The 19,627-nt window shown below is 61.3% G+C and overlaps 1 protein-coding gene across 1 annotated transcript in view; it reads right to left on the minus strand.

The window, feature by feature from the left end:
* Positions 1 to 17,411, minus strand: part of MGAT5B (alpha-1,6-mannosylglycoprotein 6-beta-N-acetylglucosaminyltransferase B) — a 38,203-nt gene extending 20,792 nt beyond the window's left edge. The window contains exons 1-7 of the mRNA XM_081161466.1: positions 17,288 to 17,411; positions 13,803 to 13,915; positions 10,233 to 10,380; positions 3,936 to 4,051; positions 3,328 to 3,401; positions 2,274 to 2,444; positions 1,404 to 1,568 (exon numbers count right to left, since the gene is read on the minus strand). Of these exons, the coding sequence (XP_081017592.1) occupies positions 1,404 to 1,568; positions 2,274 to 2,444; positions 3,328 to 3,401; positions 3,936 to 4,051; positions 10,233 to 10,380; positions 13,803 to 13,915; positions 17,288 to 17,355 (855 nt within the window). The 5' untranslated portion in view covers positions 17,356 to 17,411. The remainder of the gene's footprint in view (positions 1 to 1,403; positions 1,569 to 2,273; positions 2,445 to 3,327; positions 3,402 to 3,935; positions 4,052 to 10,232; positions 10,381 to 13,802; positions 13,916 to 17,287) is intronic.
* Positions 17,412 to 19,627: the final 2,216 nt, after the last annotated feature.

The raw sequence follows: 19,627 nt of genomic DNA on the forward strand, positions 1-19,627 counted from the left end.
CTGTCTCCAAGCTGGGCCTGGGCAGATGCTTTCTGGCACAGAGGGGGAACCAAGAGTCCAAGTGACCGCACTAGGGACTGGACAAGACAGTCACATCCTGTCCTCATGGCGCTTACGTTTCAGATGGAAGAGGAGACAACAGTGAACACAGACAACAGAGAATTTCATGAAATGAGAGGGACTCTGAAAGAAACAGACAGGTGATGGGAGAGTCAGGTAAGTATTTACTAGATGGATGGATAATGCGTGGATGGATGGATGATGGATGGATGGATGGATGGATGGACGGATGGATGGACGGATGGATGGATGGATGGACGGATGATGGATGGATGGATGGATGGACGGATGATGGATGGATGGATGGATGATGGATGGATGGATGGATGGATGATGGATGGATGGATGGATGGATGGATGGATGGATGATGGATGGATGGATGATGGATGGATGGATGGATGGATGATGGATGGATGATGGATGGATGGATGGATGATGGATGGATGGATGGATGGATGGATGGATGGATCATGGATGGATGGATGGATGGATGGATGGATAATGGGTGGATGGATGGATGATGGATGGATGGATGGGTGGATAATGGATAGATGGATGGATGGATGGATGGATGGATGGATGGATGGATGGATGATGGATGGATGGATGGATGGATGGATGATGGATGGATGATGGATGGATGGATGGATCATGGATGGATGGATGGATGGATGGATGGATAATGGGTGGATGGATGGATGATGGATGGATGGATGGGTGGATAATGGATAGATGGATGGATGGATGGATGGATGGATGGATGGATGGATGATGGATGGATGGATGGATGATGGATGGATGATGGATGGATGGATGGATGGATGGATGGATGGATGATGGATGGATGGATGGATGATGGATGGATGGATGGATGGGTGGATGGATGATGGATGGATGGATGGATGATGGATGGATGGATAATGGATGGATGGATGGATGGATGGATGGATGGATGGATGGATGGGTGGATGGATGATGGATGGATGGGTGGATAATGGATAGATGGATGGATGGATGGATGATGGATGGACGGACCAATGAACCCTCCCAGAACAGGCTACATTCTTCCCAACCTTCCAGAGAAAGGCCATGACATTCTGCTCAATAAGAACTAGATGTCTACAGAATGCAGGACCTTTAAGGGGTGAGGGTGAGAGCCCAGGGCCACTACATACCTCCAACCTGACTTTGCCTCCCCTCCCCCTTCTGGCTCAAATTCAAATAAATTCTATAAAACTCTTTTGAGGGCAGACCCAGTGTCCACTTGGAAGCCTGCGGCCCTGTGCTCACTTCCTAAACTCTCTGAGCTCAGCTCCCTGAACACACAGAGAGGGTGATGTACCTGTTTCTGGTCCCTCTGGATGCCCCCCAGCTTCCGCTCCAGGCGCTGGGCAGCCAGTGCCCACTGGGCCATGAGCCGCCGGGTCCGTTTCTTCATGAAGATTAGAGACTCCTTCCCGCTGCCCATCAGCTCCAGGAGGTGGGACAGGTTGCTCCGGAAAACTGCCTGGAGGAGAGTCCAGTCCTCGGTTCTCTAACCCTCAGACCTGCAGCTGCTGCCCCGAGGACAGGGGCTGGCACCCTCCCTGTGAGGCTGGGGCCCGCTCTAGCTTCCCTTGCCCTTTCTAAGAGGCCCACCGGCCCCCACAGTGGGGATCCCTGCTCTCCCTCCCCAGCCAAGTTGGCCTGTCCCGAGCCCTCCAGGAGGTGCTCAGCTGTGACAGTCCCGAGGGATCCCAAGTGCTGCCAGAAGGCAGGGAGGGTAGTGGTCAGGGCAGGGGCTCAGGGAGGCTGGGCTGCCTTCCAGTGGAGCCAGAGTAACTGCACCTTGAACTAGCTCAACTCAACAGACCTCCCATCCATCATCTGCTAAACATGATTACATAAGGACTGCTGGGAAGTTCAAGTACAAACAAAGTATCTGGCACACAGGAAGCCCGCAAGATGTAACAGCTATTGTTACTGTTACTCTCGTCCATTAAGGGAGCGCCTCCAGGGCCCCAGCCGCCCCTCAGGTAGGCCCAGATCTGCAGCATCCCCAGAAGGCGGAAAGGGCACTGTCAGGACGGCTTCCCGTCCAGCAGGCAAGCTGGGGCCTGCCCACCCACCAGGCAGGGCCGGCTGGCCTCACTGTCCCAGGGGCAGAGGGGTGTCCAGCCTGGGGAGGCCAGGTGACCCCCCCCCCACGGACCCACCCGCCTCTCAGGCCTACCTGGACTTTGGGGAGGGGTTTGGGGGCCATCTGGGTGGCCGTCTGGTTCCTCCAGGGCAGCGGGGGACAGAACCACTCGACCTCACTGAGGTAGATGAGGAAGGAGCACTCTGTGCCGTCCACCCCGAAGAAGGCGTAGCAGGGGTCAGAGGTCCAGCGGGCACGCATCCACTGCAAAGAGGGAGGCCTGGGCCAGGGGGCCGGTGCCAGCCAGCCCTCACCCTCCAAGGTTCCCCTGCTTGCATGACCCTGGGGAACCCGAGGTCCCCCAGACGGGGCTTCTGGGGCTCACTCTAGAGATGCAGCAAGGGATAGAAACAGGAAATAAGAGACCCTGTCCTGGCCACTGAGAGCCTCAGGGAAGGCCAGACTGGACCACTGTCCTCCAGGCTCAGAGAGAGGAGGGCAGGGAACATAAAGCCAGGTCAGGTCACAGAGGGAGGTGACAGCTCAGGGCCTGGCTGGAGTCGCCTGAGGCCAAGGTCAGGTGCAGCCTCAGAGGAGGCAAGGGCTGGGGCGAGGGCAGGACCACCCACAGAGATCCCGCGTTGCTGCCGAGGAAGGGAAGGGTCCGCAGGGCCGCCGCCCGACCCCCTTGGGGAGTCCAGGACCAGCGAGGAGCTGCCTTTTATGGCCACACACTGGCCCCCGATGGACCTGCAGCCACAGGTCCTGGGAGGTGGGGCCTGAGGGGCTCTCGGTCCAGCCGGTTAAACCACCAGGGGTGAGGAAGGAGACTCCTTGTCTGAATTTGTTGGGAATCAGGCGCTGGCACACGAATACTTAACAGCTCGTGTGTTATAAAAAGCACTGAAATGAGCATCTGCCTGGGAATGTGGGCTGGAGGGCCAGGCAGATGGCCACGCAGAGGAGCAGTTTCCCTGAGGTTGGCCTCTGCCAGCCAGTGCCAGGGTCAGGGGCCTGGGCACAGAGGCCCTAGCTAGCTGCCAGCCCTGCCAGCAGCGGAATCCCAGAGTTAGCCTGGGGCACAGCCCCCGTGGAGGAGCCCCCTCTCCTGGTCACCCGCACCCCCAGCCTCAGCCCCAGGCCTCACCTCCACCTTCCCTGAGCAGTCAGGGAACTTGGGGTCACTGGGCGCCTCACACTGGTCCCGCCGGCCTTCAGACACTGGGGACAGAAGGTCACATTGCTTAGGGCCTGGGTCCGGGGCAGAGCCCGGTAGAGAGAGGTGTGAGGAGTGGAGGGCCTGGGGAGGAAGGGTCGGGCTGGAGCTGGAGCTCAAAGGCCTTTAGCCTGTTTTCTCATCTGAAGGGCCACCTGCTAGGAGGTGCCCAGGCCTGGGCTGCCCTCCTCTGCCACCATCCCACCCTCCTTAGGGGGTTCAGGCCCAGTGAGGAGGTAGCTTAAATGGCTGTGGACCAGCTGCCTGGACAGGCAGACCTCATGCACCCACTCAAATGTACCTTCACGTTTTTCAGGGGGCAGTGGTTGGGTCTGTAGCCCCAGACTGCTGCTCCCACATCAAGGGGAATGGAAGGGGCCACCTGAGTCTCTAGAAACCTCAGCTGCTGTCCTTAGCACCCTCACACCAGGTCGGGATGGCTGAACCTTGAGCCACCCCGCTGTGGGAGAAGTCAGGGCCCCACCCCGGGTGTCCAGTCCGTACACTGGCCCTGGGGTTGGAGGGTGCCCCCGGCCCACCCTTGCTGTGCAGGAGCAGGCTGTGGTGCAGGATCTGGTCCACCTTCACAGCAATGTCCGAGACGTTCTGGGCGATGGCCTGGATCCGCTCCATGAGGTTCGCCCCGGGGGGCAACCTGCTGGGAGAAACCAGGGCTGAGCAGCGGAGCCTGCCGGGGTGACCTTCCCAGGAGGGCCTCCACCCACGAGCAAAGCAGCAAGACTTCGGGGCTCCCAGTACCCACAGGCTGCCACCCTGCAATGAAGGGAAACGCAGTAATGGACACGGCCGGCCCAGGGGGTGGAGGCATCCGCCCGCCCTGGCCTGGGCTGGAGGGGCTCTCTAACCAGCAACACAGACGTTACACCACACGCTGAGCCCCATCGGCAGGCGCCAGTGTGTGCACGTGTGTCAGAGGGCAGTGCCCGAGGCCAGAGAAGCCTGAGAAATTCCTTCAGGAACCAGGACAGGGTCAGTCCCAGGAACTCCAGGTGGCAGAAGCCCTCTTCCCAGGCTGTCCCGAGTCTGTTTCTCTCTTTCCTCCCAGAAGGACTACATCATGGCAAAATAAATTCCCCGCAAAGCAGCCTGGGGACTTGCCAACTATTAAACCTCTAGTAAATTATGGTTGTGTTCCGGGAATGAATTCTTCCCAGGATCCTAAATGTATTTACTGCCACCAGCATCACGGCCCTCCACCCTGCCATCAATACTTGCCCGGCCTTTATTTTGGGAGAATTTATTTCCTCGCGTAGATGACTATGAACTGTGGGAAGTGTACCAGACAGACACCACGCAGCGTTTATCTCATTGCAAACGCTCCTGCTGAGACAGTCCTCACTCTGCGGGCACCCGGGTCGAGGTGCCGGGAAGACCCTGAGGCCCTCCTCCGGGAAGCTGGCTGCTGTTCTGAGCACGTTAATTCCTTCCCTTTATTCTCACCCTGTCCTCTGGCTTTGAAGGCCCCGTTTAAGCTCCACTTATCCCTTTACAAGAACCAGGTCTTTATTGCCACACATAATGGGAATTACACACGTATACAAAGGACTCGTCCAGCCTGGGCTCCTCTCGGTTCTGGACACCCCCCCTCCCCTCCTCCTCTGGGCTGGAGACCTGCCCACCAGGGGAGGCCAGGAGCCTGAGGTCAAGGTGTGGGCAGGACTGGTTCCTTCTGGAGGCTGCCGGAGAGGATCAGCTCCAGGCCTCCCTCCAGGCTCCTGGTGGGGGCGCCCGCAGTGCTTGGAGACCCTTGGCTGTGGCTGCATCAATCCAATCTCTCTGCCTCTGTCTTCACTTGGCCGCCTCTGCCTGTCCAAAGTGCCTCCTCTTCTAAGGACACCAGTCACCCGGGTCAGGCCCACCCGAGCCAGTACAGCCTCATCTTAACTGAGTGACACCTGCGAGGACCCTATTTCAGAGTAAGGTCACGGTCCTAGGTGCCAGGCGTTAGGACTTCAACGGGTCTTTCTGGAAGACACAATTCAATCCACGATAGTCTCCTACGAGACTGCAAATAGGAACGAGACTGGAGTTAAAAGACAAACGCTCCTTTCGCTCAAAAGGTCCCCAGGCAGGAGGAAGGAAGAGTCTTTCCCCTGGGTCTGCAGCTGCATCAGGAGAAGCGCCACCTCCTTCGACTCACAGGAACACACGGGGCCGGCTCCGGTGAATCCCAACAACCCCAACGGCCCCGCGGAGCAGCTGTCGGATCAGACGTCGGGCTGAGTGTAAGATGCTCCGCACACAGTAGGCGCTCGATAAGTGCCTGAGATGCCGTCACTCCCCACCTGCAGCCGTCCCCCGGTCCCCGAGAAGAAGGGTCAGGAGTCTAACCGCAGAGCCAAGCACTTTGCTTTTCGGGGGATTCAGCATTTTTCAAGCATTTCTGCATGAAACATATCGCTGGCTCGGGCTTTAAATAGTGCAGGTGGCATCTGTCTGATTTCACAAGTTCATCTTGTTCGAAACAGCTCCCGGCGTCACTATTATTATACTGGACTTAGCATTCGGGCACATTTTCTATTTTCAAATAAAATATGACCTTGCTTCTCTCTCTCTGAGAAGCTTTTTTTACAAAATGAGAATAGAAGTCGATGCCGTGAGACCTCAAGCCTTAGCGCATCCATGGCTGGGAAGAGCCTCGCGGGAAAGATAAGTGGGGGGACCGGTGAATGCTGCCAGCGAGGGGGCGCTGCAGCCGGAGAGCCCCCGGGCCCAGGAGGGAGCGCTCCCAAACCCCAGGGCCCGCCCCTACATTAAGGAGGGGAAGCTGGCCAGCGGGTAAGCCAAGGCCCACGGCGCCAGCCCTCGCCCGGCCCGCTGCATCTGCAAAGCAGTTCCATGTTCTCCGGGCGCGAGGCCTGGGCCTGGATGTTTTCTGCACACCTACTAAGCACCAGAAATTCCACCACAGTGATTACGTCTTATTTGGAAAGTAAACGAAGGCCAAGCCAGGCTCTGGTCAGCCCACTCCCCACTGGGGGCCACCCTGGGGTATCCTAAGTATCCATGGTTTTCCCAGTTCTCTTGCCGGAACATCCCTCACCTCACACCCACAGACCACAGTGGCCTCCTGGAGCCGGCTGGCCCCCAAGGCTGACCTGGTATGGCCAGCATCTGGGCACCGCCCCAGCACCCCCCAAAGAGGCAGCCAATGCCACAGGCCCCCCTCCGGCCACAGGACACTCTGGTCCCAACCCAGGACCAGGGGCTATGACCCAGAGGCCATGGGCCAGGGCCGAGCAGGGAATTCTAGCTCCTGTCAGTGGCCAGTGGCCACTTCCTCTCCCAACACCGGGCTACGGGCTGAGGCCCTGTCCCCCCAGCCCCTCGAGGCAATCGCCAATTCCAGCCCTCACTCCCCGAACCCCTTGAGGAGCTCTCCAGGACACCTGGGGGGAGGGGGGGAGTTTAATTCCAAGCTCCTCCCATGATTTATGAGGGTTACATTCAATTAACGGGGGTATCGATTTCCACACAGCTGGCCAGCGTGCTTACCGGGAGTTGTTATTTTATTAGGAAACCGGATGCTTTCCTTTAAAAACACGGAGACTCCCGCACGCAGGTGCCCGCAGACCCGCTTACCGAGAGACAAGAGCACCTACAGCCAGAGACGGGGCGGCGCAGACGGGACACGTGCTCTCTCTGGGTGTCTGTCTGTCTGTCTCTCACACACACTACACAGGACACAGGGAACCCTCACCCTGCACTTTCACTGCTCCCTTCTCAGGCCTTTTCACCCCCATCTCTGAAGAGGTGACCATGACCTGCCCATCCCTCCCCAGCAAACAATATCCATATGCACAGCCATGCCTGTCTATTTACGACAGAGAGACGACTGATAGGTAGGTAGACAGATGATAGATATCTTTCCACTACTGACAGGAACAGAGCTGGAGCTGGGCTGAAGACGGCTAGAACCATTTTTGAGTTTTTAAATAAAGCTTCTTTTGAAAACAAACATTTTTGGGGGGGACCCTTATCTCCTTGCCCACAGACAAGAACTGTGATGTGTCTCCTTTCTGCCACCTTTTCTGCAGTAGTTTATTTCGATTAAGTTTTACACGCTATGTAACCCAGCTCTGTAATTACAAAATTGCTTTTTTCACATTTCTCCTCGCCATTAAAATCCCTGCGTTTCTGCCCTGGCCAGACGGCTCAGTAGGTTGGCGTGTCGCCCTGTGCACCGAAAGGTCATGGGTTCGATTGCCAGTCCGGGCACAGGCCAGGTTGGGGGCTTGATCCCCGGTCAAGGTGCATATAGGAGGCAACCGATAGATGTTTCTCTCTCACAGCGATGTTTCTCTCTCTCTCCCTTCCTCTCTCTCTAAAGTCAATTAAAAAAAAAGCCCGCATTTCCCCGCAGTGACAACACACTTGTCAATGGCTCCCTGAGCCGCTGAGTGGAGGTGCCGTCCTGAGCCTAGCCGCTTCCTCGCCGGCGGGCACTGACATCGTCGCTCCAACTTCCTAACACTATTAAAAAGGCCACAGTGACCGCCATGGCAAACCCACGGCAGCCAGGGCCCGGGGGCTGAGGCGCGCGGGGTCCCAGGGGCGGCCCAGCACCAGCGGGGGGCGGTGGGCGCACCGTGGCCATGCCCACCACGCCTCTCTCTGGGACAGAAGCATCACTGGTTCTGAAATTTATGGCTCTGCCTGCGGGGCTTGATGGGCTCCGTTGGTCATGATGGATGGTTGCTGTTTCCCGGGATGGAGCTGGGAGGCGGCGTGGGCTCCCCCAGGAGGAGACGGAGGGCAGGGCAGGGGCGGGAGGGACAGGCCGGAGCCGGAAGCCATCCAGACGCGCACTGCATGTGCTGGCCATGGCACCCGGAGCCCAGGTACGCCTGACCCTCCGCCCTGCTGCCCACGGCAGGGTGCTCAGCGACAGCCAGCTGGGTCTTCTGCCCTCTCCCCAGTGACCAGACCTGTGGACAGAGGCTGGGGCAGTAGCCCAGAGAGGTGGCCACGCAGCTGGGCTCTCAATTCCCAGGCTCTCAGACTGCACTTTCAGTGTCTACATTTTCCAAACCAGAAAATCAGAGCATAGGTCTAACAAAGGGTTTTCTTCCTGAGTTGTGCATTAATTGATATGAAAAGTCTTGCTAAGAAATAAAAAGCTAACCAATGAACGGCCACCAAGGGTGCACATGGACTCTGGAGCCAGGCCCAGGCCCTTCAGAGCTGTGCAATTCTGAGCAAGTTCCTGCACTGCTCTGTGCCTCAGCTCCTTGCTGGAGGTCAAGAGGACATGGCCACGGCTGACCTGAGAGCTGGATGCGGGCTCCCCCCTGCTCCCCTGCCCTCGGCATGTACACTTTGCCCGTTCCCACGGTGGGAGCTGTTTCAAGGACACGGAGCCTTGAGAGAGCCACGCGTTGCTGAGACCATCTGGACGGGGCCACGTGACCGACGACAGTTAAGGCCTCTACATAAACCTCTAAGATCCTGGTGGGCGGCGGGGGGTGGGGGGACCTGCTTGTCGCACCGCCCAAGACAAGCCTCCTAGGCTCCCCGGCTCCTTCAACCTGCCGCCTTGCAGTCTGAGTGGCTGCTTCTTTCTTCGGAAACACCCGGAGCTTTGGCTTTTGCATCACATACACTGGCCGAGATACAGCTTTTCTGCAAATTGTCTCAAAGTGCGGATTTCAAACATATTTTGTAGCAAGAGAACACTTTTAGCAAATCACACTGGCTGAGGTTAGCTTTCCCCAAACTGTGTCAAAGTGTGGGTTTCCAACAAATTCTTCAGCAGTGACAACACACAGCAAATGCACCTCGTAACGGACCCCAGCACCGCAAAGGTCAGGGGCCGCTCGTCTCCCAGGGGTGGCGGGCCCAAGCCCCTCCGCCATAGCCATGTCGTCATCGGGGGGGACTCCCGATCCGGACACCCCGATTTCATTCTCTGGGACCCGGAGACCATGGACGATCTGGCTGTTCACCACCTGGGTTCCTGGGGACTCCGCTGCGGTCCGTGGGACAGGGGCGCAAACTCTCAGGAATCTTTGCACTCTGACCTCAGCAGGAGAAATACTTAGAATGAAGAAACCCAAAAATTATTTTTGGCAAAGGCGGCACAGGTCCACTGGTGGAGGACAGGTGGCCATCACAGTCCACGTGGGCGCCCACACAGGCCCCTCAAAACGGACAGAGCTCCCAACTGCCACGCTGAGGGAAAAGAGCGGCTGGGAGGCCCCCTATGGGACACCGCACACACCACACGCTATGCACGTAGGACTCGTGCGTGCACAGGACGCGGGCGGGAAGTACTCAGAGGGGACCGAGAGAACGTACTCCAAGCTCAGGAAAGCACCTGCCGCCAGGAGAAGCAGTTAGAGGACCCCTCGGCTTTCATCTGTGATGTTTTATTGCAAAGGAGAAAAGAAAGACAGGCCACCAACGTTAACGGCTGTTGAACCTGAGGGTAGAAAGGAGCCCTGGGCTGTATTACCCCGTGGCTCTGTGTAGTCTTTTTTTGTTTTTAATATGTTCTTATTGATTTCAGAGAGAGGAAGGGAGGGGGGAGAAAGGGAGAAACACTGAGGAGACATCAACGGGCTCCTCCTGCAGGCCCCCTGCTGGGAACCGAGCCAGCAGCCTGGGCCGGGCCCTGACCGGGAATCGAACCGTGACCTCTTGGTTTTAGGTCGACCTTCAACCACGGAGCCACGCAGGCCGGGCTGGCTCTCTGTATTCTTCAAGTTTTCTCCAGAATAACAAAAAAGGGGGTGACGGACGCACCACCCCGCCGAGCCCTAGGAGTGCATTTTGAGGCTGCATACCTGGGGCACCGCCCCCCCCATACCCCTCACCTGTCCAGGGCCAAGTGCCCGTGCCCGGCAGCCCGGTGCAGCTCGCTGCTGTTCTCCAGTCTGGCCAGCGCGTCCATGCGTTTCACCATCAGCTCCAACAGGTCACTCATCTTGCGGAGGACGCCTCGGGACTCCAGCCCACCCGTCACTGAGGGCAGAGCGTGGCCACAGTCAGGCAAGGCCCCAGCAGCTGGAGGCCACCTGGTCTCCAGGCCAGGTAGCTCCGACCCCAGCCCTGCTCCTATCTTCCAAGGAAGAGGAGGGGTCAGGAAAGGGAGCCTGTCCCGCCCACCACCGCAAGACAGGGATCCAGGGAGCGAGCCAACCCTGCTCCCTACCAGCTGTGTGGCACCGGGAAAATCTTTCAACCTCTCTGGGCCTCAGTTTGGTCGCCTGCCAAATCGAGCTTTAGATGTAATCTCTGGTCTGTGAGATGACAGAGAAGGCCCAGCAGTGGGACACCCCCTACTGGGAACCGAGCCAGCAACCTGGGCCTGGGCCCTGACCGGGAATCGAACCGTGACCTCTTGGTTTATAGGTCGAACCTCAACCACGGAGCCATTCTTTCTAAGAAAAAAAATCAATGGAAAAATATCCTCAGGTGAGGATTACCAACAACTATGAATAACAATAATAATAAAATGAAAAGTTAAAAAAAAAAAAAGAGGTGCCCAAGGAAACATAAGCCTGAGAGTCTGGGGAGACTTTGGGCTCTGGATTGCCCTTCAGAGGCAGGATTAAGCCAGGTCTTAAAAATGTCAACAGAGCGAGTGGCTCCCGAAGACTAGGGGCTTACGGATGAGCTAAGGAGACAGATCCCCCTCTCCCGCAGATGGGTCCACACGGCCACCTCCATCAGACTGGACCAAGACCCCAGGACACCTCCCCAGCCGCGGAGACCCAGGGGCCACTCTCGTCATCTGCGGGGGTGGGTCCCTGGGAGGGAAGCCGGCCTTCCACAGCCAGCCTGGCCACCCTTCCCGCGTGACGCGCTCCCTGGGCACACAGCTAGCGGAACTGTCAGCAGAGCAAGCTCCTGACGTGCCTGCCCGGAGTCACCTCGCCGCGCTTGGCGGCAGCTAAATTGAAATTGTACTTAATGTGAGGCCCCGGTGACACATCTCAGAGCTCACACATGCTCCCTCCACATTTCCATATAAATACAGCAGCTGGGACCTGAGGGACAAATGGCTCCTCATGTTTACTGACAGGGTGTTTTACTGCCCACCGAGGCCCCATCCCCTCTGCAGACAGGAGCTCTGTTCCTCCCTCCCCTTCCTTTCCTGTCCCCATCTCCACCCTGGAAGCTAAAGGAGCCCCTGGGACCCTCCCCTGCTCCCCCTCCCCCCGCAACTCCGCTCCTAGGGATGCCCAGCAGACACCCAGCAGGTGCCCACCGGACGGCTCACCAGGGAACGAGCACAGCAGTGAAAACAGTGTCAGCCACACCGCGGGACGACGCATCTCACGGATGTGACACCGAGAAGGAAGGGCACGAACAAAGGTCACCCGCCACATGACCCCATTCTCATACAGTCTGAAAAGGGGCACAGCCCTCTGCGCTATTACAGGCGGGGTCCTGACGGTCTCGGGGAGGCAGTGAGTGGGCGGGGGCGGGAGGGCACTTCTGGGGCGGGTCACGTTCAATATTTCCTGATCTGGGTCCCTGGGTGCCTGGGCATGTTCAGGTTGTGCATATTATACTCCGATGGAAAGTTCGGGCACACCCGTGCACACACACACACGCACACGCACACACACACGCACACGCACACACACATACCCCTCCAGTCTAACTGCATGACCTTGGCAAGTCCTCTCCCCTCTCTCACTCTGTCCGCCCCATAAGACGTAAGATCGAGGTTAGAGGTGGGCTCCTACCCCTGCTACCAGGCAAAACCGCAGAGTGCAGTGCTCGGCAGGGCTCCCACACACCTCTTGTACTCTGGGCCGCTGGGCCCACCCCCGCCAAGATGGGGCCCCAACCCCTCAGGGAGACGAGCAGAGGAACCCAAACACCCAGTCACGCACCCCTCCTCCCCCGGCCCCTGACTGCCAGCTCTTGGGCCCCTGACCTTTCTGGAGGTCCAGCTTCCTCAAGCCCTTTACAACACGCCTCCCTCCCCAGGGATGGCACCAGGTAGCTAGAGCATCACTCCCTACACCCCATCTCCCCATGACCCCCAGTATGCCACCCAGCTTCCCCTCCAGGGCACCTTCACACCTGGCCCAGGGCACCTTCACACCTGGCCCAGCCGCCCCTCGAACCTCAGTCCCCAAGCCTCGGGCATCTCCTACGTAGAAATCCCAGAACCTCCTGGGCTCTTTTCCCTTCTCTGCAACGTCCCCATCTCACTCGACACCCCCAGCAAATACCGATGGGGCTTGTCCGAGTTTCCAGGTGCTGCCGAGGCCCTTCGTGTACGTCCTGACTCCCTCCCCATGACCACGCTGGGAAGCAGCCACTGCTGCCCCGCCTATCAGAGGAGAAGGCGCCGGCTCGGAGACTGCGCAGTCCCCGCGAGCCAGACATGGGGTAAATTAACTTACATCCAGGCGTCAATGGCTAATACATGTGAGATCCTGCTGGGAGCCTTTGCAAGTTTAAAGAAGTGTGAAACCAAAGGCATGAATCTAACGGTGGGACACAGGTGGCACAGTAAGTGCCCCCCCCGGAGCACCCCGCTAGATGACAACCATGGACAGGGGAGCCAGTCAGCTGAGTCCAGGGGGCTCGAGAGGGTGGGCTTCCAAGAGAGACTTCCCACAGGGGCAGGGAAAGCCCACGGAGCCAGCCCCTGGACAGTTCCAGAAACCCCATTTGCCCCAGTTTCCCCACTACCCTGTGTTCCCCTTCCCGTGTTGACCAGAAGCGCCTCTGTGACACACTGGGCCGGATGCAGTACTATCCCCCAGGCCCCCTGGAGCAGGGGGGGAGCAGGACCCACCTTCAGAAGGAGGTTGCCCGGGTCACCACCCATCACACCCACATGCCATGTGAGCTCATCCAACCCCACCCTGGATGTGGTCACTACTCTCCTTCCCTGTATGTGGGTTCAGTGGCCCGGCCAATGGCATACAGCTGGTAGACAAGGAGCCAGGGTCCATCTTGTCCCCATGCCCATGCTCTGAACCTCCGCTCCACTGCCTGGAAAGCATCATGTGGGCAAAGAGCCGTGAAGACCAGACTGTGTCCCAGGAGCTCCGAGATGAGGCCCGTGAGCTCACAGACAGGCCTGACCTCTGCGCCCTGCTGTGGCCACAGCCTGGACCAAAGGCACAGAATACATGGGTCTCAAAGAGATCGGTGTCATATTCAGGCACACACACACACACACACCCTGACTTCCACTAAAGAAGCAACACAGGGAGACCCTCCCCTGGCCTGAGAGCCCAGGCGAGAGGAGCCCTGGAGACCACGGCCAGGACTGAAGCCAAAGCAGCCCACGCCCAGGCCCCTCTCCACGCACATTCCACTGGCGAGGGGCCAGGATGCCCGCAACAGGGTCTCCCTACCCTCACCCACAAACTCCTGCCCTGCTTCCGACTCCCCTTCCCCCAGCGAGATACCTTCCGTCCGGATGGTGAAGGGGGAGTCCCCGGGGCGCCGGGCGGAGAACTGGCCTCCCAGAGACGTCATCAGGAAGCACAGTGAGAAGAAGCCGATGCCCAAGATGAAAAGCCTGCGGAGACAACAGGGCGGGTCAGGGCCATCGGCGGCACACACCGTCCAGTGAGGCTCGCGGAGGACTGGGTGGAAAAGGGGTGGGTGGACGGGAGAGGGAGAGGGAGAGGGAGAGTCGGGGGGCTGAGCGCGGCGGGGCTGCCACGGGCGCAGGAGAAAGACAGATGCACTGCGAGGAACCGGCCGCGATAGGACCGCGGGCCGCAAGGACGCACACCTAGGTGTGAGCTGCTGGCCCCGTTAGCCGAGGTCCCCCAAGTGTGGTCCCGGACCAGCAGCGTGGGCATCCCTGTGGAAACGCTGGGGTGTAAACCCCCGAGCCCTGCCCTGGGGCTACCGGATCAGACACTCGGGGGTTGGGGCAAGCACTGTTTTCACGCGGCCTCCAGGCAGTGCTGGGACACACTAAAGTTTGAGGACCGTTCGTGTAGATGGAGTCAGCGGGACCCGATGCCAGCTGGAGGGCGAGACGAAACCCACCTGGCTCCCACCCATCCCCAGCCTGCTCTGCGCTGTGGGCACAGGCCTCGCCTCGGCAACAGCCATGGATGTGCTCGGCCACCTCCCTACCATGTTCGGGTGGAGGGGGGGGTGCATCTGTCGCTACCAGATGGTAAGATCTACAAGGGCAGGGTCGTGTGGCGGCCCTCTGTGCCCAGACTCTCCCTAACCCACATCTTCACCAGGTGGGCACACGGTGGGCTGTCGGCCTGTGCCATGGACTGGTCACTGTGAGTCAACACCTGTTCGTGGGGTGTCATACAGGTGTGTGCCGTCACAGTGGTCAGGAGAGCTGGCCAAAAAATGACTGTTCTTCATTATTTCGACACAGTTACTGATTATTTACCAGGTGCCAGGCACTAAAGTAGCCCCAGGGGGACAGTAGGGAACCACCCTCAAGTCCCCAGCCTCAAACGCCTGCTGCTTCTGTACTAGATCCTGGGCCCCAAACAGGGGAACTGGGCTCCCCAGCATGGTCTTGAGGCGGCCAGAGGTGGCAGCTGCCCTGGGACTATTAAGTGATCAGAGAACTTAATGAGCCAGCAGAGCTGAAAGGGGATCCCTCCCAGGTCAGGGTGAGGAACCCCATCTGACAAGGAGCCAGGCTCACCAGGCCCCACAAGTCATGCCAGAGACCTCCAGCCCTCTCCCCGCCACCCCCTTCTCAAAGCCCCCATTTGTTTGTCTCTCCATGCAAGACTTGCTTTATGCATTTTAATCTTCACTATTTGAAACTGCCAGAGCAGTATTTAATTAAAATCTGGTCCATTAAAGAAAACACATAATTGCAGAAGAAAATAAAAGCACAACAAAATTCCCAGCCCATATTTAACCAAGGCTGTTAGAGATTAGATCAGGGAGGGGGCAGAACCCAGAAGCAGGGCTTCCTCCAGGAGGTGGCAGGGAAGATGGGTGAGATGGCACAGGGACACAGCTCCCTCGCCTTCCCGGGGCCCCTCTCTGAATTCCACCAAGCCCAGGGTGGGGCTCAGGCCCTGGGACCCCCGAGGTGAAGTCAGGCTGGTCTCAGTCAGGACAGCAGCCAGAGGGACAGTGTGAGAGGAGGTGGCCACACACCCGGGAAGGCCCTGGGGACAAGGGTGGACCCCTCCAGTTCCCGCCCCTCACTTCCCCCCTCCCTTCCCCAGCTGTGGGGTTACACACAGAGCGGGGAACCAGGGGCGGCTGCCAGGGTCCAAAGACCTGCCACTTGGAGGTATCTAAGGCTTTAGCCCAGAACCTGAAGTCCCCAGCACACCTGGCCTGCATGACTCTCAGTCCTGGGGCCATTCCCCCTGCCCTTGAGGACTTGGAGGAAGAGTGACCTGGGTGGAGGCCTGTCCCCAACCCCATCTGAAGGGACGCAAAGCCTCCACCGGAGCCTGTTGGCCTCTGGCCGAGGGAGAGCCTGAGGGGAAGTTCTACAACTTGGGGGGAGGGAAACCTACGCAACCCCGGAGCCTGAAAGAACCGGGGCGGGACCCCAGGGCGCGGGGCCGGGCGCTGTCCGTGGTGCTGGAGCCCCGCCGGGCGCCGGCTGCGCTCGGAACCGTCGGGCTAAGCTCCGGTCGGCGGCGGGGCCCCTGCGGCCTGGACGGCAGGTCCCCGCAGGTCCCCACGGCGAGGGTGACACAGGGTGAGGACCCTCTCAACGGCGGGGCCGTCTAGAGACTAGAGGGTTCCCTGCAGGGGCAAGACCCCTTCCGGAGATGCCAGCTGCCTTCGGGAAGCTTATGTGGGGGGGCCCCCCCCCCAGCGCCTCCCTCCCAGGCACCAGCTCGGGGTCAGGCCCGGGGTCCCCCAGCTCGAGGCTCCTCCCGCATCCAGGCGGCTGGAGGGGCTGGACGTGCTGCGAGGCGGGAGCCGCCTGAGCCAAGGTCTCCTTGCCGGGAGAAGGGGGAGACATGGGGGGCGCCCCCGACGGAGGCCTCGAGGGGAGGGGCTCAAACTCGGCCCCGCCCACAGCCCGAGCCTCGGGAACGTCCGCCTGCCCAGTTCCTGCCCCTTCGGGCCGAGTCTGGAGTGGCCCCCCCCCCCCCCCGCCTTGCGCCCCCCGCCCGCGCTCCTCGGGAGAGGGGCCCTCGGACCCGGCTGGGCACCCTTCGCGTAGCACCTGTTCCGCGGCCCCGGGGCTGGGGGGGGGCTCTTGGGAGAGGAGGGAGCTGCCCCGCACCCCAGGCTCTGGGGCCTCGGGGTGGCTCCAGCAGAGCCCGACCGGCCCCACGCGGCCCCAGCACTGCCTGGCCTTGGCCGTCGGAAGTTGGGGCAGGGGGATGAGTCTTCGCCTCCGTCCTGCCTCCAGGCTCCCGCCGCGTTCCCGGCTCGCGCCCCCCCCCCCCCGACTCTCCGTCCAGTTGAATCCCCAGCAGAGGGGGTCCTGGCCCCGATCTCGGACACCACCCCCAGGTGGAGACAGCCCGCACCCCGACGCGAGAGGGGGCGTGCTGACAAGGGGGCGGGGAGGGGTGGCACAGGAGGGGGTGCGCGGGCTGACCCGGGGCCCCACGGGCGGCCGGGGTGAGGTGGGGTCCCACTGAGTTTGATGCCGGGGTGGGTCCGTCCCCGAGGACGGGAGGGACCCAGAGGGGCAGGGAAGGGGCGCCCTGTTGGGCGACTTCCGGAGCCCAGGACTCCAGCCCGGGTGCTTCCTGCCCCCCATCGCCCCCTCCGCACCCGGGGTCCTCTCCAAACTACGCCAACTTGGGACAGGTCTCAGAATTGCACACCCCTCCCCACGGGAACCGAACCCCCAGCTTCCATCCGCTCCTCCAGCCCCGCGGGCCCTCCCTGGGGGGGGCGCACGACCCGCCCCCTCGGCCTCCGGGCGCGCCCCCTGCCCCGCGCCCCCGCCAACCGGAGAGAACTTTACCGAAACGGTCTCAGGGTGACCAGGCATCTTCTGACCATGATCTTCCCATCGGGGTTGACCGCGATCATTGTTCAAACTTGTCGGGGCGCCGACCGCGGGCGAGGCCGGGCGCACCTCCCGGGGCCTGGCGCCCGCGGGCGGGCCGAGGACCCTCCAGGGGCCGAGTCTGAGACCGAGTCCGAGTCCGGGTCCGGGTCCGAGTCCGAGTCCGAGTCCGAGCGCGGCGGGGGGCGCGGGGCGCGGCGGCTTCGCTGCTCCGGCCGCGGCCCGCGGGGTCGGCGCGGCCTCGGGCGCGGGGAAGTGGGGCGCGCGGCTGCCGGAGGGCGGCGAGGGCGGCGAGGGCGCCCGGCCGGCCGGCTCTGCGTCTCCGCCTCCCCGCTTCACATCTTGGGGGCCGGGCGGCGGCGCGCCCCCAGACCGCCGGCTGCGCGGCTCGCTGCTCCGGCTCGCTCGCTGGGCGGGACGGCGCCGCGGGGCGCAGACGGGCTCCCCGCCGCGGGCGCCCTCATCGCCGGGCCCGCGCCCTCCGGCCAGCTAGAGGCGGCCCCGGGCCCGCGCCCCGGCCCCCCGCGCCGCCCGCCCGCGCCGCTCCCCGCCCCGGCGCCGCGCGGCGCCCATGGCTCTCGCTGGGGCCCCCGCGCCCCGCTGCCGCCCGCTCGCTCGGGTGCCCGGTCCGGCCGCGCCGCGCTACGCGGGGAGGCGCCGCATTGTTTCCTCCGAGGCGGCGGCGGAGCCCGAGTCGCGCGGCTCCGGGGCCGCTGCCCGGCTTCCTCGGCGCGTCGGCGCCACCTCGCGGCGGAGGCCCGGCCGCGCACCCTCCCGGCCAGGGCGGGGCGCGGGGACCCGCGGGGGGGGTCCCCGCGCCCCCCTCCAACTTCACCTGGCCCGGCCTTTGCGAGCGTCCCTCGGCCTCCTGCGGAGCACAGAGGAGGTCAGCGCTGGGAAGGGACACCCCTCCTGCGGGTGCCGGGACCCTCCCCCCGCCTCCGCCGCCCGTGGGCTTCTGCACGCCCCGCGCACCCCCTGATTCTGCCCCGCACCCCTCACCATCCCCCGCTCTCTCTGCTCAGAAGCTGCCAGCGGCTCCCGCGTGCTTACTGCTCTGAGTTCAAGCTCGGTCTGTGACGCGCAGGTTCTCCCACGGAGCCCAGGAGGGGACCGCGCTGCGTGGGCCCGAGCTCCAGTCTCAGCTCCTCCGAAAGCCAGTGGGTCACCGACGGGGGCAGGTCATGGGCCGCGGTTTCTCCACTATGAAGTGAGTGACCAGCATTCGCCAAGGCCCGTTCCAACTCTATAAAGCGCTTATGTGCCCTCCTCCCACCCACCCCTCCACCTCTTCCTTTTGGGGGACTGGGAAGCCCCACGCTGGGCAGAGCCCAGGGCCTCTGGCCGTGTGTCAAATGACAGGGACGACCCTAAGGGCCTTGCATCCCAGGCAGTCTCTCCAGCCTGGCTTAGGAGAGGGGAAAGCCTTCATTATCGCCCTCCCAGCCCTGGCCCGGCCAACCAGGCCCGGCCGCAGCCCCTGTGCCGCCCCGAGCCCACCTCCCAGCCCTGCCCGGAGCCCTGCCCCACCGCGGGGACACCCGCTCCCGCATTCCTGCTTCATCAAAATCCACGTCCCGCGCTCCAGGCGCTGGTCACCGCGCCCTGTGGATGCGAAAGCCGATGATGAATTGGTGCTGGCGGACTAATGTCCTCCTCCAGCAGGTAACAAATTCTCTCTGCACAAGGACAGGCTGACCAGGCCTCTGTGCGGAAGAGTGACGGGCGGTGGCGGGAAAGGGGAGCCTCGTGGCAGGCTGGCCAAGGAGCTCTCCGAGGGCAGGGGACCCGCCGGGCTCTCAGTCATGCTATGTGCCTGGGCGCCTGCATCTGCCACACGGCTGCGGCAAGCATTCCACCCGCGGATGGCAGGGCAAAGGCCACGTCTACACCGAGGGGCGAAATGGCCCCTCCAGTTGTGTGTGTCGCTCATGAAAGCTCAGGGGGTCACATTTAGGATATGTTTTTATTGATTTCAGAGAGAGGAAGGGAGAGGGAGAGAGAGATTAGAAACATCAGTGATGAGAGAGTCATTGATCGGCTGCCTCCTGCACGCCCCTTACTGGGGATGGAGCCCGCAACCCCGGGCATGTGCCCTGACTGGGAATTAAACTGTGGCCTCCTGGTTCATGGGTCGACCCCTGAGCCACACTGGCGGAGCAGGGGGTCACATTTACACCTGGTTGGTTGGCGTTTTAGGCCAAAGGGGAGGGGAGAAGATGGGTCTCCCCCAAAGTCATGGCCACCTGCAGTGCGGCTCGGCTGGGGAGGTGGCCTTCCCTCCCCTGGAGGCCA

This window comes from Miniopterus schreibersii (genome assembly GCF_964146895.1).
Source record: "Miniopterus schreibersii genome assembly, chromosome: 16".
NCBI classification, from domain to species: domain Eukaryota; kingdom Metazoa; phylum Chordata; class Mammalia; order Chiroptera; family Miniopteridae; genus Miniopterus; species Miniopterus schreibersii.